General features: G+C 35.3%; 2 protein-coding genes across 2 annotated transcripts in view; both read left to right on the plus strand.

Annotated features, from left to right (window-relative positions):
- SPAST (spastin) overlaps positions 1-27,517 on the plus strand; it is a 78,864-nt gene that overhangs the window by 18,838 nt on the left and 32,509 nt on the right. Inside the window, 12 exon segments of the mRNA XM_045079278.1 lie at positions 1,293-1,376; positions 8,773-8,868; positions 13,477-13,664; positions 14,285-14,418; positions 14,698-14,791; positions 18,261-18,335; positions 19,603-19,674; positions 21,026-21,101; positions 21,338-21,429; positions 21,570-21,649; positions 24,252-24,294; positions 25,625-25,704. Coding sequence (XP_044935213.1) covers positions 1,293-1,376; positions 8,773-8,868; positions 13,477-13,664; positions 14,285-14,418; positions 14,698-14,791; positions 18,261-18,335; positions 19,603-19,674; positions 21,026-21,101; positions 21,338-21,429; positions 21,570-21,649; positions 24,252-24,294; positions 25,625-25,704 — 1,114 coding nt within the window.
- On the plus strand, positions 4,292-4,659 carry LOC123391774 (ATP synthase membrane subunit K, mitochondrial). Its single transcript, XM_045079280.1, has one exon. The coding sequence runs from the start codon at positions 4,378-4,380 to the stop codon at positions 4,552-4,554; it is 177 nt and encodes a 58-aa protein (XP_044935215.1). The 5' UTR covers positions 4,292-4,377; the 3' UTR covers positions 4,555-4,659.

The following is a 27,517-nucleotide window of genomic DNA, read 5'->3' on the forward strand; positions in this document are numbered from 1 at the left end:
GAGTACTTCTCTATACTGATGTCCTGCACAAAAGAGAGCAAAATAGAACAACGTGGGAGGTTAGACGTTTGGGACTTTTTCATTATTTTTTCAGTATGACTTTTTTTAGGTATTATGTATACAATGTATTTGTTGCTCTTTGTCAATTGCATGGAGGCAGAGCTAGAAAAAAATGAGTTAATAAGAAAGATAGTATCTCATTGAATCAAGTATGCCTCTAATTGTACCCCTAGGAGAAAAAACAGTATCAGTTGAACTATGACAGTATTCTCTTACCACTTGGAATTTGACTTTTACTTTATTGTATGTAATGTCTTCATCCTATTTAGACATAGCTGTAATCACAATATTAACATCAAGGACCAAATTTGTTTTTGCACAGGCTGTGACATACTGTGGTATGAATGCACCCTGGCCGATAGCTTTAGTAAGTTGTACTGGTTATAAAACACATCTCATGGGGCATCTGAGTGTCTCAGTTGGTTAAGTGTCAGACTCTTGATTTCAGCTCAGGTCATGATCTTGGGGCTGTGCGGTCAAGCCCTGCCTCAGCCTCTGCTCTGGGAGTGGATCTGCTTAAGATTCTCTCTCTCCCTCTACCCCCACACCTCTCACTCTCTGAAACACACACACACCCCTCAACTTCAGAAATTTATTTATTTTTTATTTTATTTTATTTTTAAGATTTTATTTATTCATTTGACAGACAGAGATCACAAGTAGTCAGAGAAGCAGGCAGAGAGAGAGAGGGAAGCAGGCTATCTGCTGAGCAGAGAGCCTGATGTGGGGCTCAATCCCAGGACCCTGGGATCATGACCTGAGCCAAAGGCAGAGGCTTTAACCCACTGAGCCACCCAGGCGCCCCCAGAGATTTATTTTTAATGTAGGGAGGAAAAATACACCTCAAAATCCATGAAATCATATGTGAAGCCCATGAAATACCACAGTAGATCTGAAACCATCATAAGGAACTATAACTACTTTTTTAAACTTTATAAAGACTGTGACTCCCAGAGCACCTGGATGGCTCAGTTGCTTAAGCATCCAATTCTTGTTTTCAGCTCAGATCATGATCTCAGGGTTGTGAAATCAAACCCCATGTTGGCTTTGTACTCAGCGGGAGTCTGCTTTTCTCCCTCCCTCTGCCCCTCCTCTGTCTCTCTCAAATAAATAAATGAATTAAAAGAAAAAAAAACTGACTCCCTGTGAGATTAGTTGGGGTAATATTTTATCTTGAAGAAATATTAGTAGGGAAACAGAGGTGTTAATTTTTTTCCTCTTTGTTCTTTCAGGTGAACAGTGTGAAAGAGCTAGACGCCTTCAAGCTAAAATGATGACTAATTTGGTTATGGCCAAGGACCGTTTACAACTTCTAGGTATCAATTAATGAATTGTATAACTGGAATAAGATGTTTTTGAAATGTTTGTTCAGTGAAACTTTACATGTAGTTGGAAATAGATCAGTAATCTTGAAAATGTGTTCCTTGTTTTTTTCCTAGCTTACAGAAAATTCTAACATTTACAAGAGAGAGTATAATGGATTAATTACCCATCACTCAGCTCTAACAATTATCAACTCATAGTCAGTGTTGATTTATCTGTACTCAAGGGCTGGCAAATTACAGCCCATGGACTAAACCCAGTTCACTGCCTATTTTTATAAGATGGCACACAGCTAGCTACTCATTCCTCTATTATTGTTTGGATGCTTTCATGCTACAGTGCCTACAGAGTTGAGCAGTTGATACAGAGATCATACAGCCTTCAGAGCCTTTTAATATATAACTTTAAAAAATATTATAATATTTACTATCTGGCTTTTTACAGAAAGAGTTTGCCAGCCCCAATAAATCCCTACCCACTCACCCCCACTCCATATTTTATTGAAACAAATTCTTGACATCTTTATATTTCATTTACAAGCATTTCATATTGTATCTCTCAAAGCTAAAGATGCTTAAAAAATAAAATTACCAGGACACCTAGGTGACTCAGTCGATTAAGCACCTGCCTTCAGCTTAGGTCATGATCTCAGGGTCCTGGGATCAAGTCCCACATCATGCTTCTTGCTCAGTGCGGAGCCTGCTTCTCCCTCTGCCTGAGGGAGTGCCTGTGTACTCTCTCTCTCTCTTTTTGACAAACAAATAAAATCTTAAAAATAAAAATAAAAAGTAAAATTACCAAAATGCCATTATCACATTTAAAGTATAACCAATAATTTCTTTTAGTAGTAATAAAAAATTATGGCCAAAGAAACGATCAGTGTCCAAATATAGTTTACAAATAATATGTAGTATATGATGTGTATTATTATGTATAGTTAATATCTCAAAATTTAATAATTCTTACTATTTTTCTAATAATTTTTTGCACCAGAATCTCAAGAAGATTCATATGATATGTTTCTTTTAATATACAAGTTCATCTGTTTTTTTCTTGTAATTTATTTGTTGATGAACCAGATCTTTGACACATCGTGGTTTCCTGCAGTCTGTTTTTTGCTCTATGCCTCTCCGTAATATTTTTTTTTAAAGATTTTATTTATTTGAGACAGAGAGATAACAGAAAGAGAGAAAACATGAGCAGGAAGAGAGGCAGAGGGAGGGGGAGAAGCAGACTCCCCCCTGAGCTGGGAGCCTGATGTGGGGCTCGATCCTAAGACCTGGAGATTATGACCCGAGCTGAAGGCAGACATTCAGCCATCTGAGCCACCCAGGCGCCCCTCCATGATATCTTAATATGTTCTTCTGTCCTCCCTATAAATTTATAGTTGAATATAGACCCTTGATTGGATTGAAAGTTGATTTTTATTTTTTAATAATAAGACTACTTCATAGGTGGTTGTGTTTATTTGTCAGTAGTTCTGACATCCTGTGATGTTAGTAGCAGTTGATGACTGATGCCTAGTGACATACATAATTCTATCATTCTTTCTGTATTTATCAGCTGAAATAGGTCTATAAAGAGAAGCTTTTCATCTTTTATTTGAATGCTTAAGTTTTAAAAATTTTTTCTAAGATCAATCTACTTCTAAGATAAAGTGGAATTAAAACCCACCCCTCTTGGATGGTTCTCTACTGTAACTTGATGTGATAGAAATAGATATTGGTAAATAGGCAGACCTTATATATTTATTGCTCTGTGATTTGTGGTAAGTTATTTAGCATGTTTGAACCTTTTTCTTGTCATTTATGATATGCTAATAGATAATATTTATTTCATCATATGTGACCATTAAATTATTAAAGGAACCTAATCATAGTAACTACTCAAAAATGCTGGGTTTTATTCTCCTCCTTATCTTGCTTTTGCGGAAAAATGTACTTATACACTCATACATAAATATCGTGTATTTACATACTCATTCATTCATTCATTTTTATATTATCCATTGTGTTTTATAAGTTTTTTGCCCCACACTGGTGAAAAGAAATCCTTTAATGTTTTTAGGTGGCTGACAAGGCAGTGTTCCCCTGGCTTCTGTGGCTGACAGTGTTTCCCTTCTTACTCACACATGAAGATTATTATCATATCACATAAAATTAAATATTATATCAGAGGTTATTATAGTAAAATAATTGTTCTCCTTCATACTTTCTGTGTGTTTTAGCTATAATGTCTTTCACTATATGTACATATATATGATGTGGGTTAAGACTGGTTTTGGAACATTTTGTAGCATGTTTCAAATTGAATATTAGTAGCTAGCTGTTATCTTTTGAAGAAGTGATACGATAAATTGTTGGAAGCATCTCATTAATTATGGACTTGTCTTTAAATGCAACTTTGTCATTTTTTAATCTGTGTTATTAAAGGAGAGGACAAAAAGGATTTATGATGTGAAGCTAGGCATTAAAAGAAGAATCTTTTGGATGTCATCTGTTGTCATCCTCAAAAACTCTGTATACCTATTGAAGGATCTTACTTTAAAAAAGAAGTGGAATAGAAGGCATCAACATATTCCTGTCTTCTGAGAACTCAGAGTCTAGAAGTATATATACCAAAGATAGTAAAGATAGTAAAAAAAGAACTGTGTACAGGTGCATAGTACCAGTACATGGGTACTGTATGTTGGTTAAGAAATGGAGTTTTTCAGAGATGGCACACCCAACAGTTGTCTAATTAGTTTGGAGAATCATTTTGGGAGTTCCCCATACAGACTGGTTTGAGAGGTTACAGACTGATAAAATGGAAAAGGTTCCTGTATGTTATATATCTTCAAGTTAGCAATCGTAAACCTTCAAACAAAGCTTAACTGTAAGCTTAACTGCGGGGGAGGAGGCTTCTTCCAGCCGGCTGCGGGCTACCTGCGTACTAGCCCTGCGTACGTTGAAGGACACAACCCGCGGAATTGGTGTCTTCTGCAAGATTGAAATCATGGCAGGTCCAGAAGCTGATGCCCAATTCCATTTCACTGGTATCAAAAAATATTTCAACTCTTACACTCTCACAGGTAGAATGAATTGTGTACTGGCCACATATGGAGGTATTGCTTTGATGATCTTATACTTCAAGTTAAGATCTAAAAAAACACCAGCTGTGAAAGCAACATAAACAGATTTTAACTTGTACCTCATCTGTTAAGTTCCCATGCCTGGAGAAGCTTTTGTCAGCTCATCATGTGATATTCAATTTGTACAATAAATTATGAACCTGGAATTATGAACCTTATAGATAAGAAGATCATTTTGGCATACCTGGGAGTTACCCTTTTGTTAAAAAATAAATAGCTTCATATAACATTCATTTATTAAGTCCTTACTCTAGACCAGGTACAGTGCCAAGGATATTAATTAAATTTATTTAGTAATTCAGTAAATTATTGGGCAATTACCGTGTTCTAGGCACTTAGGATATAGAAAAGGATTCCTCCTTCATAGAATTTTTACTCCAACAGGGGGAAGACTGGCAGGAGGGAATAAACATAAAAAATAAGTTATACAGAATGTTGGAAGGTGATAAATACATGAAGAAAAGAAAAAGTAAAATGTAGTAATGGAGATTAGGAGTGGATGGCTGGTGATTTGGGCTTGTAGTTTTAAATAGCATTGTCAGATATGCCTCTTTGAAAAGATGACGTGAGTTAACCAGGCAGGTATCTGGGAGGAGATTGGTCCAGATAGAAGACCTGATGTAAACCCTTAAGGAAACCTAACTGGTGTGTTTGAGAAAAAGGAAAGAGGCCAGTGTGCCCCAGCAAGGAGGGTGTGGGAGAGATAAGATCAGAGAACTAATGGGGAGCATTTATAAGGATTTTTAGGAAAGGAATGATGTAATCTGACTTATGTTGTTGTTTTGTTTTTGTTTTTTTTGTTTTTTTTTTAAAGATTTTATTTATTTATTTGACAGAGAGAGATCACAAGTAGGCAGAGAGGCAGGCAGAGGGAGAGGAGGAAGCAGGCTCCCCGCTGAGCAGAGTGTCCGATGCGGGACTCGATCCCAGCACCCTGAGATCATGACCTGAGCCGAAGGCAGCGGCTCAACCCACTGAGCCACCCAGGCGCCCCTGTTGTTTGTTTTTTTAAACAGATTTATTTGTTTTAGAGAAAGAGAGAGCACGAGCAAGGGGAGGGGCAAAGGGAAAGAGAGAGAAGCAGACTCCTGACTGATCATCGAGCCCCCTATGAGCCTCAGTCCCATGACCCTCAAAATCATAACCTGAGCCAAAATCAAGAGTTGGCCACCCAAGTGACTGAGGCACCCAGGCACTCCCTGACTTAAATTTTAAAAAGATTACGTTGCCAATAGACTCCCAAGAGTAGAGCCAGAAGAGTAAATAGAACCACTATTGAATTACAATAAGCTAGGAGAAAAATGGTGGGAGGCTTGGACCAGGGTGATAGGAAGAGAACTTGTAACAAGTGGTTGGATTATGGTTATATTTGAAGGTTGACCAAACAGATTTATGGATAGACTGTTGCTATCTATATAATGTTGCTCTCTTAAGGGGCTCGTGATATATTGTGGGAGGTAGACACATGAATAGATAAATCTTCACTGAAGAGGAGATAGAATATTTTTAGGGAGATATAAAAATATTTTGTAGGATGATAAAATAGGTGTCTGGAAAGTATACCTGAAAGAAGTGAACCCTAAATGGGAGATTTAAAAAGGTGAAACTTTAAAGGATGTTTGGGAGAAAAGACATTTCAAGAAGAAGCTATAGCATGAACAAAACTCAGGGTAAGAAATGGCAAGGCAGGTAGGGAAAGGTGCTAGTGCAGAAGTGAATTTGAGAATGCTTACTATGTATAAGAGATGTAGGCAGATCATGGAGGGCCTTAATGTTATATAAAAAGGTTTAAACATTCATCTGTGGCCAATGGGAAGCTACTAAAAGGTTCTACTTTTTTTTTTTTTAAGATTTTATTTATGTATTTGACAGACAGAGATCACAAGTAGGCAGAGAGGCAGAGAGAGAGAGAGGGGGTAGCAGGCTCCCTGCCTAGCAGAGAGCCCGATGCGGGGCTCCATCCCAGAACCCTGGGATCATGACCTGAGCCAAAGGCAGAGGCTTTAACCCACTGAGCCACCCAGGCTCCCCTACTGAAGGGTTTTAAATGGAAGAGTTATATGGTAAGATTTTGCTTTTAAGTAGATGACTCAGATGGTTGTATGGGATTACATGTGAAGCAAGGTGGTAGTTTTATTTTAAATCATTAATTAATCTACAAACCTTTAGTGATTGCAAAAGGAAGCATTAAACTAACTTTATTTTCTTTAACAAAAATGAGTTGGAGCAGGTTCATATTAGTAGTATAACTACTAATATGTTATATATGTGTTTCCACACATACAAATCTAAATCCTATACACTAGAACAACTTATGTGGCTTTTTATTCTCAGTTATTAGTTATCAAAAACAAGGATTTAGTTTGTTTATTTTCATTATGTAATGAATATTCACATGATCTTTTTCTCACATTTCATTGAAGAGAGCATTAATTAATAAAGAAGACATTTATAAATCAGGGTTGTTTTTTTTTTTTTCTAATTTATGTCTATTACCAATACAAATGGTTTCTTTCTCAGTATGGTGAAGAGTATTATCATTGAGAAAAATCAGATGACCTATCTGTTAACTAGCAACAACAACAAAAAGCTCCAAGGTATATTGTATCAGCCAGTTCTAGGCTACAAAAGCTGTTCAGTACTTTGTGCTTTGTGCAGAAAGGTTAGCTGCTATTTAACCTGTCCCAAAGGCATATGTGGTTGTACCATAAACCAAGCATGGCGCCTGCTTGTCTGACCTTAGAAATGAAAGTTTAGGAGAGTTAGTATATATGTGCTACATATTTGCATGTATTCCTTGACTTCCCAGTACCAAAGAAAAGAATCAGTATGAAAATTTGGAGTACTGTAACAAAATAAATATGGTAAACATTGAGCCCCTATTATGAATAGGGGCACAGAACAGGTACTCTTTGTACATTATTTTATTTAATCTTTGAGATTCTCAGAACGCTGAGGTTCAAGTTAAGTTCATACTAGTAAGTGGTAGATCAGGATGTTTGTCAAGTCGCAGTAGGGATGACTTGAATGAGGAAAGAGAGTGTAGCAGTAATGTACAGGGGCAAGACAGTTCAAACTGCTGCCCTCTTGGACTTCAGGTGCTAGACATAGAGACCTGGATCTTGAGAGGATTTGTTATTTAAAGTGAAGGTAGAGTTGAAATAATCCTCTTAAATCTTTGATTAATCTTAGAAACAGGTAATAAAAGGACATGCTACAATATTATTAGAGTTTAAATATGAAAAGTATCCATCTCATACTGTGTCCTAGCCACCCATTTCCCCTCCCCAGAGGCAGCTGCTATTCTGTTTCTCAGGATCCTTTTTAGGGATAACCTTTATGTATACAAGTGTGCACATGTGTGTATTTAAGTAAATGCTACTGTTCTGAAGCATGCTAATTCCCCTTTGTTCTGTAGCCCTTATTTTTTGCCTCACATCATTAACATGTAGCTGAATATTTCTTAGTATTTCTTAGACATTCCTTAAAGTTTTTTTTTAACTGTGTCATTTTTAAAAAAATGATTTTATTTATTTATTTGACAGACAGAGATCACAAGTAGGCAGAGAGGCCGGCAGAGAGAGAGAGAGAGGAGGAGGAAGCAGGTTCCCTGAGGAGCAGAGAGCCCGATGCGGGGCTCGATCCCATGACTCTGGGATCATGACCTGAGCCGAAGGCAGAGGCTTTAACCCAGTGAGCCACCCAGGCGCCCCTTAACTGTGTCATTTTTTTAAGTGTTGTTTTCCTTTCCTCAAGTGTCCTTTCTTTTTATCTTTTCAAATCCTAGCCAATTCACAGCCCACTTTTTCTATAAAGCCTTTTTAACTTTCTTTTGTGCTATACAATCTTTTTTTAAAAATATATTTGTATTGTAAGTGGCCAACCATATTTAATAAGCATCTGGATGATAAAAGCCATATTTATTTTTTGTCTCCATGCTGTTCTCCCTATATAATGATGTGGATATGTTAGACATTCAGAAAATATTTGCTGGTGATAATAGTGATATGAAATTGCCTCAGGTTAACAAACCTGAATAAAGCATATTTTGAACATAGTCAATCAGTGAATTTCTGTTGCTATTTTAATGTCTGAGTTTTACTAACTGTATTTTTAAGAAAATTTTATGTAAATACCAAAACCCTTCATCTTCTAACACCTTGAATTATTTTTTTGTTTTCACATAGACATCTTATTTTTTCATTATGTATTTTTTCTTTTTGTTTATTTTGTTCTTTCTACCCCCCTCTGTTGCATAGAGAAGCTGCAACCAGTTTTGCAATTTTCCAAGTCACAAACGGATGTCTATAATGACAGTACTAACTTGACATGCCGCAACGGACATCTCCAGTCAGGTGGGTTTAGGTTAACTAACATGTAAAATAATAAAGTTGCATGCGGAGTAGAGTCCTGCATAACCTGATAATGTTGATTTGACTTTTTAATGGTAGATTTGGTTGGTTTTTGTTTTCACAAAGCTAGGTGGAAAATATAGTGTCCCTGTGATTCATGGTGTATAAATATATAATAGATATAACCATTCTCCAAATGCTTTATTTGCTTATTTTGCAACCTCCCATTTTTGGGATTATAAAATATAAAGGTTCATTTTTCTAAATTATTAACATCTTCTTTGGTTTCTGTTGTATTTTCACCATTTGTTACTTTTTTTCATGCATACCTATACCAAGTTTTTATGAAGTCATGTTTTTTAAGACAGAAATTTCTTTCTTTTTTTAAAGATTTTATTTCTTTGATGGAGAGAGAAGAATAAAATGGGGAGGGAGAGCAGCTGGCAGATAGAGAGGGAGAAGCAGGCTCCCTGCTCAGGAGGGAGCCCAATGTGGGGCTTCATCCGAGGACCCTGGGATCATGAGCTGAACCGAAGGCACTCACTTAACCAACTGAGCCACCCAGGTGCCCCAATGCAGAAATTTTAATTCCTCTTTGTTATATATCAATTTTAATTGCACAGCAATTTTCGTGTATACCACGCATGATTGCTTTACCATAGCACCTGTTAGGAAAAAAAAAAATTTTTTTTAGATTTTTATTTATTTGAAAGAGAGAGAGGATGAGCAGGGAATGGGAGAGGGAGAAGCAGACTCCCTGTTGAGCAGGGAGCTCGATCCTGGGATTCTGGGATCATGCCCTGAGCCAAAGGCAGACACCCAACCAACTGAGCCACCCAGGCTCCCCCTGTTAGGGAAAATTTGAAGCTGAGTTCACATAGTGAGGAGAAACATTAGAATACTACTTTAGTATATGTGCTGCTTGAAGGGGGCACACATTAGAATGCTTTTAATTTACTGTGGGTTAAATTTGTTTTCCATGACTTTTGGGTATCAACTCTTACAGAGAAAATCACATGCTTTTTTGGTTTTGCTTAGGTGCAGGGGATATCTTCATTTCCTAAGTTCTCTGACATCTTGGCTAGTTTTATTGATGATTTTTTCAGCCTTCGTTTCACATTCAGGGCTTAAATTTTATTAAAGTAAATATTGCTTTGTTCAATTTGTAACATAAAAACCTTAGTTTAGACTATAAGACACCTGCCTTCTTTATTCATTTGTAATACAAAACTTTCAAGACTTTAATAGAGAAGAATTATGGTAAGTGGATTTCTATGGACTGGAGACAATAGGTCATCAAATCTTTCCCTTCTGGTTTTACCTCTTAGGAAGTTCTTTGATTTGTTGTTCAAGTACAGAGCCCCATGTCATTGACTATATTTCTTTTCTTAATCCTTCCTGTACATGATTTAAAACACCATTTCTATAAATGAAACAAGATGGGATTGGGAGGGAGACAAACCATAAGAGACTCTTAATCTCACAAAACAAACTGAGGGTTGCTGGGGGGAGGGGTTAGGGAGAGGGTGGTGGGGTTATGGACATTGGGGAAGGTATGTGCTATGGTGAGTGCTGTGAAGTGTGTAAACCTGGTGATTCTCAGACCTGTACCCCTAGGGCTAATAATACATTATATGTTTATAAAAAATTTAAAAACACCATTTCTATTAAAGAAATAAATATTTTTGCCTGTATCTCTTAGCATAGATATGAAGAGCTGATATTTGCATAAGGAACTTTTTAAAAATGTAATAATGCACCACATGTAAATAATTAACTTTCCAACATATAAATTTGAGATCCTAATAATCCTGCCAAGGTAAATAGCAAAAATTTCTTAGCCCTGAGGAGCTGGTATGCCTTTGCTTTGTTATCTTGCTTATCTTCCACTTCATTCCACATAATGAGATCTCATGGTTTTGTTTTGCCCTTCAAAACTTTCTCTTCCTGGGACCTATGTTAAAAAAAATCAACCTATTTTATTTTATTTTTTGGTATAACCTCCTCTCTATTCCTGGATATTTCTTTTTTTTTTTTTTCCCCTCCTATTATGTTAACGTATCTTATTTTAAATCTCTAGTAACCATCTGTTCTATTCTGTTTTCTTGTTGGGGGGCAGCATACTGAACAGCACAGCTAATTTTTGCAGTACTGGTTATTGATACCCATTGAGCCCTAGTCAGTGAGCTGGCTTACCTGGGCCTGTTTTCACAAATGTCACCCACCCACTTCTGGAATATTCTGTGATATTTCACTAGATGAGTTACTTCATCTCTCCTAGGAAATAGTTACACTGATGTCCACTTACTACTTTAGTGGTATCTACAGTGTCCAGTTTTCAACTCAAAATTACTAGACATGTAAAGAATTAAGAAAGTGTGGCCATTATTCAAGAAAAGAATTAGTCACTAGAAGCTCACCCTTGACTGGGCCCAGATGTTGATGTAGCAAAGACTTCAAAACAACTATTATAAATAAGTTCAAAGAATTAAAAGAAAATAGGGCATCAGTTAACAAACCTGCAATCTTAGCACATAACGTAAACTATACAATAAAAAGAATGGAAATTCCAAAGTTGAAAAGTACAGTTGTTGAAATAAAAACACTTACTAGGTAACCTCAACAGCAGATTGAAGATGTCAAATGGAAGCTTCAGTGACCTTGAGCTAGATCAATAGAAATTGCAGTAAGGGATGGAGTGCAAATGAGTACAAGAAAACTTTTGGCTATGATGGAATCATTTCATATCTGGATGTTAGTGGCTATTTCATCTTTAAATTCATCTTTATAAACTCATCAAGTTGACCTGTTTAAATGGATACATTTTATTATTCGTGGATTATACCTTAAAGAGTTGATGAAAAAAATAAATGCTGAGAGGCTTTTAAAGGAAAATAGTATTCCTCTTCCCATCTCTTCCTTCTCTTCCTGCCTTCATCCCTAGGCTGGCTCCTTGTGCAGTGTCTAACTCTTCTTGCTATTTTTTCTTTTGTTTCCTACTGTGTTTCCAGATATTATGCTTATATTGCTATTACTGATTGAATAGTTTTTGATATGTATTGACTTCTTATTCAACTAAAAAGAGGTTTAATTCTTATGCCAACATTACCCTTCATCTCCTGATACATAAATATCACTAGTTTTAGTTATGCTGAAAAATCAAATTTAACATTATAATGACTTAGCATTATTTATCCAGAGCCAAATAGTATATTCTAATTACGCTTTTTTTTTTCCTTCCCACAGATTCCTTCTTTCTGTTTGCTTTTTAACCAAAAGACCTTCTTTAGTAGTTCTTTCAATGAAAGTTTGTAGATGGCAAACTTTCTTAGTCTTTCTAATGTCTGAAATACCTTCATTCTTATGTGACAGGTTACCAGGATATAAAATTAATAAAGGTTAACACTTTTTCTTCCTACAGCATTTTGAACATACTCCATTGCCTACTGACTTTTGTTATTTTTAATGAAAAGTCTCCTATCATTCTCAGTTCACATGGAAATTCCTGTTCACTTACAGTCTCAGGACTGTATGTTTACTATCTGAAGAAATTCTTTTCTACTTTCCTTTTTTTCTTCTGAAATGAATGATCTTTATCTTCAGCCTAGATAGATTTTTGCTCTTTTTCATGTCTTTGCCTTTGCTTATTGTTAGTCCCTTTTCTGGACTGCTTTCTTGCTTTGTCCTCTAGGGTTGCCATCCACTAGTTCCTTGAACATATGGTTCAGAACTTTACGTTTATTTATGGGAGAAAAGTCTTGATCATCTTGCTCTGCTCTGAAGTTCTCTTCCTTTGAGTTTCCTTAAAACACCTTAAGGGATTTGGTGATGAACACAAAAATAAAGTTTTTGTCTTTTCTCTAGGCTATTCTAATTTGCTTATTGATTTAACATTTGTTTTTACTGTAAACACTTATTAGTAGACTTATGTTTGTTATGGAGTATATACAAATATTCGAAACAGTGGTATTTTTGAACATTTGAAAGCCTATAGTTTATGTAGAAGTACAGTATACGTAGGTCAACTTTTAGGATTAATTGATGATGTTTCATTTGTGTTTATATATATATAGCACGTAGAATACTTGGCATATTACAGCCCACATCTTTATACCATTTAAATTAAAAATGGATTGTTTCTAGAAACTCTTTTGATGGACATAGACTGTGGAATTTCATACTATTTTAAAGTTTTAAAAGTTTGGAACCACGGTAATGCAGTGCTTTCCCCCCAGCTCTGTAACAATATAACTCTAATGCCTTCACTGCATTTTGTTTCTTGAATATTTGGTGACTTCATTTGGGAATCTTTTTATATCCTCCTCCTGTCCCCACAAATAAAAGTGTTTCATCTTATTACAAATACATATTCCTTATAAGAAAATTAGAATATACATCAGGAAAAGGAAAAGTGAAATAAAAATTAAATAACCATAATCTTGTCCACCGGGTGATAATCCCAATGAACATCATAATTGAAATCTTATTTTGAAATATTGCTAATGTAAAAAAAATAGTATTAGCTTAGTTTTACAAATTTGTATCCATCTTTATTTTATAATGTTTAACCACAGTTTTCTAACTGTCATGATTTTACTTTTTCCTTGATAGAAAGTGGAGCTGTTCCAAAAAGAAAAGATCCCTTAACACACACTAGTAATTCACTTCCTCGTTCGAAAACTGTTATGAAGACTGGATCCACAGGTCTGTCAGGCCACCACAGAGCACCTAGTTGTAGTGGCTTATCCATGGTTTCTGGAGTGAGACAGGGACCTGGTCCTGCAGCTGGAACTCATAAGGTATTTGAAGACCGTAATGTTAATTGCTGTGCTTCTACAAATAGAAGATTTTGAACATGCTATGCTTGCTGAAGACTATTGCAAGTACTTTATAATATCTTGGAGAGCTGCTAAGTTTCTACAAAATTGATTGTAGTTTTCTTTTTTTTTAAATCTACAAGGACAACTTGATATTAAAAAGCAAATCTTATTTTAATTTCCTTTGGACCTAATTAGGTATTTTGTAGTAAGTTGTTCATCTCATCTATTTTATATAATATGTATAATTTAAAATTTATTATTCTCTTAATTATTTAAATTTGTGTAAATGTTTTATAATATTAAACATAGTTTTGTTATAATTCTAGCAATCAAAATTATATGACTGAATTGTCATAGGGCCTTTTTGTTTTATGGTACCTAAATCTCTATGGATGTAAACACACTCGTAAACACACTTCATGCCAAATGTAGTTTTGTAGTGAATACCATTTTACCCTGGAGGGAATACACAGTTTTGAGTTTTTTTATCCTTTTTCCTATTTTTAAACTTCTAATTCTGTGAACTTGAAGAGTAATTCACTTATGAAAAGTGCTAATATTAGGTCATATTTTTACATTACAATTTTGTGTCCTTTAAGAGTACACCAAAAACAAATAGAACAAATAAACCTTCTACCCCTACAACTGCTGCTCGTAAAAAGAAAGACTTGAAGAACTTTAGGAATGTGGACAGCAACCTTGCTAATCTTATAATGAACGAAATTGTAGACAAGTAAGTTTTGCCATCTAAAGTGTTTTATTTAATAGTTTTTAGTTTTGAATTTATTTATATAATATATCATGGATAAAATACATAATACTTTATTTAATGTACATGTTTAATTTTATGATGGTTTTCAGTTATTATAAATGTAGAAAGCCATTATTTTATTGATTTAATTGTAATTTCACAGTTAATATAAAAATAATTTTATTTCATAGAGTTTAGACTTCATATTATAATAGCTGAAGCATATTTTGCTGTGAAGCTAACTGAAATTCTGTTTCTTAGTGGAACAGCTGTTAAATTTGATGATATAGCTGGGCAAGAGTTGGCTAAACAAGCCTTGCAAGAAATTGTTATTCTTCCTTCTCTGAGGCCTGAGGTAGGTTCTCATAGTACCATTTTCCTATAACATCATTCACTACTGAATCCATATTAGCAGTAAAGAAATGTGTGAGCTGCGCTAGAATGATTAATTCATGAAACAGATTTGATGCTTTTAAAAGAAAAAAATTAGCAGTTGATGTTATTGTAGGAGAGAAGACTGACTATACTGTAGTCATTGAATGATTATTATATATATTATAACATATATTAAATGTGTTATATATAATACATACAATATATAATAATGTAAATAAATAAATAAATATATATAAAACCAAGAATGGTTATTGTAGGAGAGAAGAATGTTTATAAAGATTCCTAGTAACCAATCCATTTTTAACATTTGGAGGGAGAAGTAGGTGACATAAAATAATTTTACATCAAGGTAAGAGGGATTTAAAATTAAGAGACAGAAATCATACTGGAGAAAAGGGAAGTTAAGATAAAATTATTACGTTTAAGGACCATTTTTTTCTTATCATAGTTGAAATACAGTGTTACATGAGTTTCAGATGTACAACATAGTGATTTGACAATTCTGTACAGTGAGCTATGCTCACTATGATAAGTATAATTACCATCTGTCACCACACTGTGTTATTGCAGTATTATTATCTGTAGTTCCCATGCTGTACTTTCCATCCCTATGACTTATTTGTAACTGGAAGCTTGTATCTCTTAATTCCCTTCACCTATTTTGCTCATCCCCAACCCCTTCATCTCTGGAACCACCAGTTTGCTCTGTTTTTATGATTATGTTTCTGTTTGTTTGTTTGCATCATAACAAGAACAACAAAATTAATGTGAGGTGAAGGATGTGTTAAGCCTATTGTGAATATTTTGCAGTTTATGTATCAAATCTTACTTGTACACATTAAAATGACACAATCTTATGTCAGTTATATTTCAAAACTGGAAAATTTTTAAAACCAAAAACTGGTACAGTAATCAAGAAAATGTGTCTTTGTGGAAAGAATAGACAAATAGATCAATAGAACAGAATAGAGAGCCCAGAAGTACAGAGATACAAATGCTATCATTTGGCAAAGGCACAAAAGCAATTTGATGGAGAAAGGATAGTGTTTTCCACAAATGGTGCTGAAACAAGTAGACATCTGTGTGCAAAAAAATTCTAGACATGTACTTTACATCTTTCACAAAAGTTAATTCAAAATTGGTCACAGACCTAAATGTAAAAGGGCTAACTATAAAACTCCTGCAATATAAAATAGGAGAAAATCTAGGTGATCTTTGGTGTGAGGATGGCTTATTAGATATCACACCAAAAACATAATCCTTGAAAGAAAAAATTGTTAAAGTTCATGAAAAATTGTTAAGTTAAAGTTCATGAAACTTTTCTTTGAAAGACAGAAAGAGAATGAAAAGACAAGCCACAGACAAGGGGGAAATCTTTGCAAAACATTAACATTTGGTAAAGACTGGTATCCAAAAATATACAAAGAACTTTCAAAAAATTGAATAAGGAAAAAATGACCCAATTAAAATGTGGGCAAATATCTGAATAGATACCTTACTAAAGACGATAACACAGATGACAAGCATTTGAAAAAAAAAATGATGTTCAACATCATTCATCATTAGGGAACTGCAAGTTAAACAACAGTAAGATTTTACCACAAACTTACCAAAATGGCTAAAATCCAAAACACTCTCAGCACCAAGTAAGGGTGAGGATGTAGAGCCATGGGACTCTGACTCATTGCTGAGGGAAAAGCAAAATGCTACAGCTGCTTTAGAAGACAGTTTGACACTTTCTTAAAAAACTGAACATACTGTTACCATGCTACACAGCAATTATGTTCTTTAATATTTACCAAAATGAGTAAAAAATGTATCCCCATATAAAAAAACCTACACATAGATGTTTATAGCAACTTTATTTGTAATTTCCCAAACTCAGAAACCACTGAGTTACTCTTCAGTAGATAAATGGGTAAACTTGGTATATCTATATGATGAAATACTATTCAGCACCAAAAAGAAATGAACTATCGGGGCACCTGGGTGGCTCAGTGGGTTAAGCCTCTGCCTTCAGCTCAGGTCATGATCTCAGGGTCCTGGGATCGAGCCCCGCATCGGGCTCTCTGCTCGGCAGGGAGCCTGCTTCTCCCTCTCTCTACCTGCCTTTCTGTCTACTTGTGATCCCTGTCTGTCAAATAAATAAATAAAATCTTTAAAAAAAAAAAAAAAAGAAAGAAATGAACTATCAAGCTTTAGAGATGTACAGAGGAACCTTAAATGCCTGTTGTTAAAGAAACCAATCAGCAACAGCTAATAACTCTATGATCCCAACTATATGTCATTCTGGAATGGCAAAACTCTGGAGAAAGTAAAAAGATCAGTGGTTCCCCCATGGGGAAGACGGAAGGATGAATAGATGGAGCACAGGGGATTCTTTAGGGCAGTGAAACTATTCTGTATGGTTCTGGAATGATGGAGACATGATACGAATTGTAAACCCTAATGAAAACTATGGACTTCAGTTAATAATATCAATGTTAGTTTATCAGTTGTAATAAATGTACCACACTAAGGTAAGATGTTAGTATTAGAGGAAATTGAGGATGTAAGGAGTTATGTGGGAACACTGTACTTTCCATTCACTTATCTGTAAATCTGATACCACTCAAAAATAGATTTTTAAAAACTTGAATATGAGCCATTTCATCTGGTTCAACTTAAAAATATGTATACCTTCACTATTAAGCAAAGTGTTATCAATCTTGTGCTTCACTCTTGATTCCCTGCCACCCCTGGTGTCTCTGAGTCTATAGACCCTGGTTTAATTTCTCTAAAGAACAAAACTTCTGTTTCCTTTGTCTGTGGAAGAGGAGTACTTTCCTGAGTGATCTTGGTATAGGGGACAGGCACGTGATTTGAGTTATTCTTCATAGAAACTTTCAACCAGTTCCTCTGTTTTTGGTTGCCTGCCTTCCTGCTGCTTTCTCTGATACGTCATGCCTCCACCTCCTGAGCTTTTGCAGGATTTTTGTTCACATCTGCTTGCTGTTTGTATCCTCCATATCCCTTCACAAGCAGAGCTTGGGTTTTAGCTCCCTCAGATCTGCTAAATAATTTACCACACAAAAATGTATTGTGTCTTCTGTTGTCTCCTCCCTCTTTTTATTTTGAAGATTTATATTTTCTATATTCATTTACTGTAATTTTGGTGAGATTTCCAAAGGAAGTAGAGAAGCATACCTATGATCAGAATGTCATGTTTAACCAGTTTGCTTTCATTTTCAGTGAGATTTTTAAAAATTATTTCTTCTGTTTTTAATAATTACACCAATTTATTGATTATGTGTTCTCTTTAGCGCTCTGACAAGTTCTGTTTGGGAGGATGCTACAGAAAATTGGTGCTTTTTAGATGACACTACTTAAAATATCTGGAAAGAAATGTCTCCAGAATCATAGTTATAAACTAAACTGTATGTTTTTAGTTGTTCACAGGGCTTAGGGCTCCTGCCAGAGGATTGTTACTGTTTGGTCCACCTGGAAATGGGAAGACAATGCTGGTAAGAATTCTTTTAAAATTTGAGTGTTCTTTTTCCTTTTCTTTTTTTTTTCAAGATTTATTTATTTGAGAGAGAGAGAGAACACAAGCCCAAGTTGCAGCGGGGTGGGGGGTGGGCAGAAGAGGGACAAGTAGACTCCCTGCTGAGCAAGGAACCCAATGCGGGGCTCAGTCCCAGGACCCCAGGATCATGACGCAAGCTACGAGCAGATGCTTAACCAATTGAGCCACCCAGGAGCCCCTTGAATGTTCTATTTAGATAATCAGAAATAGTAATATGAAAAAAGAAACTTTGTCCCTGAGTTGATTATTTTTATGATTTGCTTTTTGCTATATACCGTTCTCTTAAGTTTTTAAACATGTTTTTTTTTTTTTAAAGATTTTATTTATTTATCAGAGAGAGGGAGAGAGCAAGCACAGGCAGACAGAATGGCAGGCAGAGGCAGAGGGAGAAGCAGGCTCCCTGCTGAGCAAGGAGCCCGATGTGGGACTCGATCCCAGGACGCTGGGATTATGACCTGAGCCGAAGGCAGCTGCTTAACCAACTGAGCCACCCAGGCATCCCTAAACATGTTTTTAATGAAGAAATATATGAAAAACCAAATGTTATCTTCAGTAGTATGTTTTGGGCTGGTTAAATTTAACAGTATATTTTTCATTATTTACCCAAGTTAAATAATATTTTTACTTCAGAAGAGCTTACCTTACTATATTGGGTATCATTCTAACCCATTTTTTTGTTTGTTTTTTTGTTTGTTTGTTTCTCATTTTTTTCACTATCTTAACAGCGTTATTTAAATAATCACATAATATACTTTTTTCTTTCCTTCTTTCTTTTTTTTTTTAAATATAATTGACATATAACAGATTTTTTTCCAATATCCTTTTGCCCAAGTTTTTACTGGGATCTGGATACCTCTTTCTCCTACACAGCTCTTCTAGAGGGGAAAAGTAAAGAAGAAAAGAGTTTAGCTGTTTTTCTTCCAACAGTTGTCTTTCTATAATTAAGAAAAGCATAATACCCTTTTTTAAAGCTCTCCTTATCTATTCCTCCTTAGAAAAAATAAAGAAAATGGAAAGAAGCAAAGCTCTTCCTAGACCTTTTCCTCTTTGCTGAGAAGGAAACATTGATTGCCACATGTCAGGAATTGTGTTATAGTTTATATTTTTGGAAAATCTTTGCTAGTGTTTAAATTGATCAAATGTGGTTATCTTTTTAAAGGAAGACATTGAAACTAATGTAAATATTTGTCCTTGTCATTTTTAAGGCTAAAGCAGTAGCTGCAGAATCCAATGCAACCTTCTTTAATATAAGTGCTGCAAGTTTAACTTCAAAATATGTGAGTGTTTTTTCTAATACTGTCATGTTTTATGCTACTGTCTAAATGTTACTAAGTATAAATGCTAATAACATTACACAATGATATTTTTGGGTTTTATATCTATATTTAGAAATGATGAAAATCAGTCACTCTTCCAACTAGAAACTTAGGCTGTTTTAAAGATAGAAGTGTGCTGTAAAATGCTGTTTTAGTTTGCTGGGGCTGTGTAACAGAGTACCATAAACTGGCTGGCTTAAACAACAGAAATTTATTGTCTTACAGTTTTGTAGACTAGAAGTCCAAGATCAGGTATTGGTAGGGTTCTCATTTTTGCAAAGTAATTAAAAGTAACTATAAAATGATACCTCTTTTCTTAGTTAAATTTTACTTTCTGTTTGAGGTTTTATAAGTAAAATTGTTATTAAAATAGGTACACCCAACATTATACACTGGAAAACACTGTCTTGGAAGTTAGGAGAGAGGAATTCCAGCCTAACTTTTGGGTACTGAGCTGGCCTTAAGAAGATACAACTTTTTGGTCTCACTTCATTTGTGAAGTGTTGATGTTGCATAAGGCAGTCTCCTGCAGTTCCTTCTAGCTCTGTGAATATTTGTTTTGATGATTCTAAATCTGAGGCCATTCGTTTTTTTTCTCTTTAAAGAAATTTTCAATATAAAAAAATAGGTGTCATCTATAGGGTAGAGGAGTTTTTACAGTAGATGACTCCAAACCTCATGACGCTTTCATTAGATGCTTTTAGTGTATAGAATGTTTTTAGTAATGTCTCAGCCCCTGGATATTTCAAGGGGTGTTCTTAGACCTCTTGGGCTACCTAGAAATATTTATATGCTTACCAACAATGATATGGTGAGAATGAATTTAAGTAAGTTTAGTTTAGGAGAGCACTTTCCAGCTTATCTGGTTCTGTAAATATACCCTACAACTGAGGGCTTAAGAAATCTCTACAGTATCTCTTTCTCTACCTTAATAGTCTGTCTTCTCACTAGTTATACTCGTAATAGCTATTTCATTCTCAAGTCTTAGGAATGCAGGGTCAAGCAGAACAGAAATGTATTTCATTTTTTAAAGTACTTACTAGGCCAGATCCAGGTTTCAGCACCAAAAATAGTAATAATAATAATAATAATAGTGAAGTAGTTATCAGATTGTATTAAATAATAGTCTGTTTTTTTATTATAAAAGGCAATTCAGTATCCCCGCTTCCCATGAATTCCTTAAACCAAATCTTTGATAATTGCAAAGAAAGGAAATTAAATTCCTACATTCTAGATTTTCAATCATGAAATTTAAGCAGCTGGAATAATGTTGCATTTTATATGTATTACAGTGTATAATGCCTTGTTTCAGGTAGGAGAAGGAGAGAAATTGGTGAGAGCTCTCTTTGCTGTGGCTCGAGAACTTCAGCCTTCCATAATTTTTATAGGTAAGAACATGTTTTATAACTAAGTTGAGTATTTATGAAATTCCCCTTTCCAAATTTGAAAGAGATGATAGGAAAGATTATTCAGAAGGAAAAAGTTTTAAAGAAGTGCAAAGTTAAACACTAATGAATTGAGTAGGACCCAGGATATTAATAACTTAAGTAGTAAACAAGATTAATCTCATATGACTCATATAGCTTGGCTTTTAATTAAAATCTTATCCTTGTATTTCCATTAGATGAAGTTGATAGCCTTCTGTGTGAAAGAAGAGAAGGAGAACATGATGCTAGTAGACGTCTAAAAACTGAATTTTTAATAGAATTTGATGGTGTAAGTACTGATTATGGTATTTTTAAGGTGGTAGTATTTTATTGTACAGTTAAATGACCTAAATTAGAAATACAGATACCTTTATCATGTTTTTGTTATTACTCTATCTAAAAGTACTGAAAAATTTTTTTGGTTTATAGGTACAATCTGCTGGAGATGACAGAGTGCTTGTAATGGGTGCAACTAACAGGCCACAAGAGCTGGATGAGGCTGTTCTCAGGTAGGGAGATGATGTAGAAGCACACATCAGTTATAGGTGTATTTATTTCTGTGTTCCTCTCACATATGTCTTATTTCCTTCACTTCTAATTTGAAGACAAAATTCATTATTTTCCTTCTAGTATCCATCCTTTGGCTTTTACTGACTACTAAAGGTTTTGAAGACAGAACTACCATGATCCCACGAAAACTAGTTCACACTCTGGTTTCAGGCAGCCATTCTTAATTCTTCTGATTAGGATTAAATTATCTTAAAACTCTAGAATTGATTCTTATTCCCTTTTACTGGGCTTCATGAGAAGATGATAAAAGCAGGATTCTTGGGAACTGTTCTGTGTTCTTGTGTGATTGAACAAATTTATTCCCTTCCTACTGGGAGGACAGTTTGAGTCAGTGTAAAATTCTTGGGCCTCCCTTTCTGTTCCTGAGGAATTGATTACATTGTCCCATTGTTTCTAGGATTTAATGTTGCAGAGTAAAAGTCTGAAGTCAGCCTGCCTTTTTTTTTTTTTTTTTTAAGATTTTATTTATTTGACAGGGAGACACAGCGAGAGAGGGAACACAAGCGGGGGGAGTGTAAGAGGGAGAAACAGGCTTCCTGCCAAGCAGGGAGCCCCCGGGACCCTGGGATTTGACCTGAGCCGAAGGCAGACGCCACCCAGGCGCCCAAAGCCAGCCTGCTTTTATTCACATTTATGGATTGACTTGATTTCTTTCTTTTTACTGGATATAGTTTCTAACCATTGAAATCTAGTTATGTGAAACATATGTTGATCTGTCTTTATTTTTTCTGGGATTTGGTGTTTGCTTAAATTGCTGTTGCTTTGGGAAAGTTATTTTGAATACTGTCTTTAATTATTTTTTCCTAATTCATTCTTCTGGTTTTTTTCTTTCACACACAGTTTTTGTATTATGCTGCATCTTTTTGTCTTCCATATCTTTAATTTTTTTTTAATCCTTTTTAACTCTTAGTTCTTTTTTTGTTTTGTTTTGTTTGTTTTCTTGTTTGTTGTCCTTATTGCTCACTGGGTTTGTGTCTAATCTTGTTTGTGCTACTACTTTTGTAACCTCTGTGTCTGTAGTGGTTGTCTTCTTCATTTTCATTGCTTTCCTGATCTCTGCAATCCCATTTTTTTCATCTTCTTTTGTCTTATTTCCTTGAGCTTTTGTAAGTCATTGCCTTGAGCCCTTATATTTCACTGAATTCTTATTTTATTAGATTTTTTTCCATTGAATTATTTTATTTGATGAAAAGATATTTGATCACAAATTTAATTTGTTCTTGTGTATTTCTCTATGTGTCATTTCCCCCCCTCTTCTTTGGCACTTTAAAGAGATTAGCTGTGTGCTTTTGCCTATTTTGCTTACTATTTTTATTTGAATAAAGGGGAATTTTCTTGGAAAGCCTAGTTTTGGAGTAATACTATAAGGAAAAGAGCTAGAAAAATAAGATACTGAGCAAGTATCTTGAGTTGTCGTATGAATAGTCTGGACTAACAGGTAGTCTCCCTAAGTCACAGTCAAACCCTACCTGATAAAGATTAGTCAGCACAAGACAACTTATGATCTTCCCAGACTGACTGATGTCTTCTTACAAAGATGATGTGTCTTTGAATTTCTTTTTTGGCATCACCTTCATTGCCATTCCCCTGCTCCTCACTAGGTATCACATGATTTGCAGAGCCATTCTTCACATGCTTGTTTAAATATGGGAGGTTGGCTTTATTACTCTTCAAGAGTATACTCTATTTCCTTTGGAATACTCTGTGCTCTGATAGCCATATCTGGAATCTGCAGCAACAGATCCTGTGTGTATCCTCCTTCCTCAGTATGATTTTCATTGCCCTAGGAAACCCCTTCTTCATACACTTTAGTTGTGTATATGTTACCTAAGTTTGTTGATGGTAAAATTTACATCTCTGCTCCTGTGGTCCTTGGTTTTAGTTGTTTTCAGTTTCAAGAAGGTAGCAGAGATTTCTTTATTCTGCTTATAACAGATATTTTGGTTTTTTTGAAACATTATTGCTATTGAAAGCATACACATACAGGGATGCCTGGGTGGCTCAGTCATTTGAGAGTCAATCTCTTGATTTCAGCTCAGGTCATGGTCTCAGGGTCATGAGATTAAGCCCCATATCAGGCTCAGTGTGGAGCCTGCTAGGGATTCATTCTCTCTTTCTCCCTCTCTCCCTCTGCCTGTCCCCTACTTGTGCTCACTCACACTCTCTCTCTCTTTCTTTAAAAAAACAAACCAAAAAAAAGATACACATACATAAATGGTTACTTTAATTCTGACAATACTGAATTAAGATTTTTTAAAACATTATCTGGAGAGTTTTAAAAGAGTAGCTCAAGGGATGCCTGGCTGGCTTAGTCAGTAGAACGTAAGATTCCTCATCTTGGGGGTTGTAAGTTCAAGCCCCATGTTGAGTGTAGAAATTAAAATCTTTAAAAAAATAACTAACTAAAAATAACTTCGTACTGATGACTACTAAAATGCATTCAAATATACTTGAAGCTTTTTTCTTGTCATCTGCTACTTGAACTGAGTTACTTTTACTTTCAAAACCATGTTTCTGAAATTGAATGAATCCTTTTTTTAGGCGTTTCATCAAACGGGTATATGTGTCTTTGCCAAATGAGGAGGTATGTATCTGCATTTTTTTTTTTAAACAGAAACAAGACCTACCACCTTGACAATATTGATCTTCCAATCATTAATGTAGACACATTGAAAACCAGTTTGGCAATTTCTTAAAAAGACAAATGTAAACTTAAGACCCAATAATTCCTTTTCTAAGAATCTGCTCACAATAGATGAAAACATATGTCTGCACAAAGATGTGTATAAGAAGTATTATATTTATAAATAATAGCCAAGAACTGTAAGGAATCTAAGATGTTCACCAACCATGGAATAGTGTTAGCAATAAAAGGATTGAGATATTTATACATGCTATAATATAGAAAAACCCCCAAAAGATACTAAGTGAAAGACACCACATGTAAAAGATAACCTATCATATAATTCCATTTGTATGAAATGTCCAGAAAAGGAATATTTCTAGAAACCAAAGGAAATAATGGTTTGCAAAGGCTAGGGGTGGAAGTGGGGATTAACTGCAAACAGGCATAAGTGAACTGATTTGCGGTGATAGCAATGTTCTAAAAGTAGATTACGGTGGTGGTTACACAACTGTTTATTTATTAAATTGATTGAATTGAATTATATATTTAAAATGGGGAGATTAATGTCCTATGAATTCATACCTCTATAAAAGTGTTTTTAAAAAAATTGTGATTGTTGAAGCACCTGTGTGGCTCAGTGAGTTAGGGATCCAACTCTTGGTTTCCACTTCAATTATGAGATCAAACCCCACTCAGCCACAGAGTCTGCTTAAGATTCCCTCTGTCTCCTTCTCCCTCAGCCCCTCCCCACTGCATTCCTGCACGCTCTCTCTCTTTAAAATAAATGACTCTTTAGAAACAATAACAGTATTAAATTAAAAACTGTGGTTCTCTAGCTCAGACCCTTAACATCCTTGATAATAGTAGCAGCTACTTCTTTAGTGTTTTATTTGGATTATCTTTAAGTCTCTCAAGAACTCTCAAAAAATGGTAGTTTATTTTTCTTTAAAGATTTTATTTATTTGAGAGATAGAGAAAGCAGGAGTGGGGGTTGCACAGGGAGAGATAGAAGCAGACTCCCCACTAAGCAGAGAGCCTGATACAGGGCAGGATCCCAGGCCCCTAAGATCATGACCTGAGCCAAAGTCAGATCCTTAACTGACTGAGCCACTGAGGCACCCCCAAAAATGGTAGTTTTAACTCCACTGAATAGACATGAGGGAGGTTCTAAGAGTGATTTGTTTTTGATCATTCAGTTCATAAGTGAGGGTCAGGATTTGAACCTAATTTTTGGGTATTTTATGAAGCCAATTCTTGGGACTGATAATTCTTTAACTTTTTTTTTCAGACACGACTACTTTTACTTAAAAATCTATTATGTAAACAAGGAAGCCCATTGACCCAAAAAGAACTAGCACAACTTGCTAGGTGAGTAATTTGATTTGGTCTATTCTTAAAGCTTTTTTCTCTTCTTTTTTTTTTTTTTTTTTTTTAGGAATTCTTTTTTGTTTAAGGAAAGCTCAGGTATGAAATGAGTATTTTATCCTTCAGAGAACTTCATCTCATCCTTTATTTCACCTTTTTTCTTATCTCTTATTCTTATATATATATTAAATTTAAATTTCTAGGTAACTCTACAAGACCTGACCTACATATCTGATGATGATACTATATTCTTTATATAAATTTATTAAAACTTAAAGGGACACCTGGGTGGCTCAGTCAGTTAAGCCTTCGGTCTGCCTTTGGTACAGGTCATGATGCCAGGGGGATGCTAGGACTGGGATCCAGTCCTGCATTGGGCACCTTGCTCAGCATGAAGCCTGCTTCTTCCTATGCCTTCCGCTCTCCCTGCTTGTGCACACTCTCTCTCTCTCTGACAAATAAATAAATAAATCTTTTTAAAAAACCACTTATTATAAGTGGTATTAAAATAATTTTATAGGGGCACCTGGGTGGCTCCTGGCACCTGGTTTGGCCTCTGCCTTCGGCTCAGGTCATGATCTCGGGGTCCTGGGATTGTACCCCGCATTGGGCTCTCTGCTCAGTGGGGAGCCTGCTTCCCCCTCTCTCTCTGACTGCCTCTCTGCCTGTTTGTGATCTCTCTCTCTCTCTGTCAAATAAGTAAATGAAATATATATTTTTTTAATTTTATAAAAATTTGGGGCGCCTGGGTGGCTCAATGGGTTGAGTCTCTGCCTTGGGCTCAGGTCATGATCTCAGGGTCCTGGGATCAAGCCCCACATCTGGCTCTCTGCTCAGCAGGGGGGCTGCTTCCCCCCCCACACACACCTTTCTGCCTACTTGTCATCTCTCTCTGTCAAATAAATAAATAAAATCTTTTAAAAAATAATAATAATTTTGTAAAAATTTAAAAATCTCTGCCCATACCAACACAAGTATTTTCATATAAACTTCTCCTCATGTTACACATAATTTTTTTTAACTTTTGCATCTTCAGCCTTTTTTATGAGTGGTATACTTAAGTAGAAACTAAATATAGAAGGTGGTTTTTATTGAATTTTAGTCATGAGAATTTTTTTTTTAAGATTTAATTTAATTAATTTATTTATTTGACACACAGAGAGAGAAATCACAAGTAGGCAGATAGGCAGAGAGAGAGGGGGAAGCAGGCTCCCCGCTGAGCAGAGAGCCCAATGCGGGGCTCGATCCCAGGACCCTGGGATCATGATCTGAGCCGAAGGCAGAGGCTTTAACCCACCGAGCCACCCAGGCACCCCTAGTCATTAGAAATCTTATAAGGTAATTTAAATACTCAAAAAGTATGTGAATAACTAGTAATTTTAGTAAAAACTATTTTGAATTCCAAGATACCTATGAGAAAAGAATGAATTCAATACTTAGAAACATTGAGGTTCTTCTTTGTCTTTCCAATGAAGAATTCAGCTAATACTTGATCTCTGTAGTTATATAACATAGTACATGATTAAGTAAATGCTTTCTTTTCCTGTCTTATTTTTCTCCCCTTTGCCTCTAGTTTATAGTTCCTTTTGATAATCTGGCTGCCCAGGACTTTGCTGTGGGCGTCCCATTCAGATGTGCCTCTTTTTGCCAATGTCTTCTACCCCAGTTCCTTCCTTCACCCTGTTTGTCCTACATTTCAAATTGCATAGCTTTCTGCTTGATAACAGAGGCAAACTAGATGTTACCTTCTTTTTACATGGAAATTTTAAATCTGTAAAGATAAAAATAATTTGCTCTTTCTTCCTTCCCATTCTTA

This window comes from Mustela putorius, unplaced genomic scaffold (genome assembly GCF_011764305.1).
Source record: "Mustela putorius furo isolate JIRA1106 unplaced genomic scaffold, ASM1176430v1.1 tig00000281_pilon_pilon_pilon, whole genome shotgun sequence".
Taxonomy (NCBI): domain Eukaryota; kingdom Metazoa; phylum Chordata; class Mammalia; order Carnivora; family Mustelidae; genus Mustela; species Mustela putorius.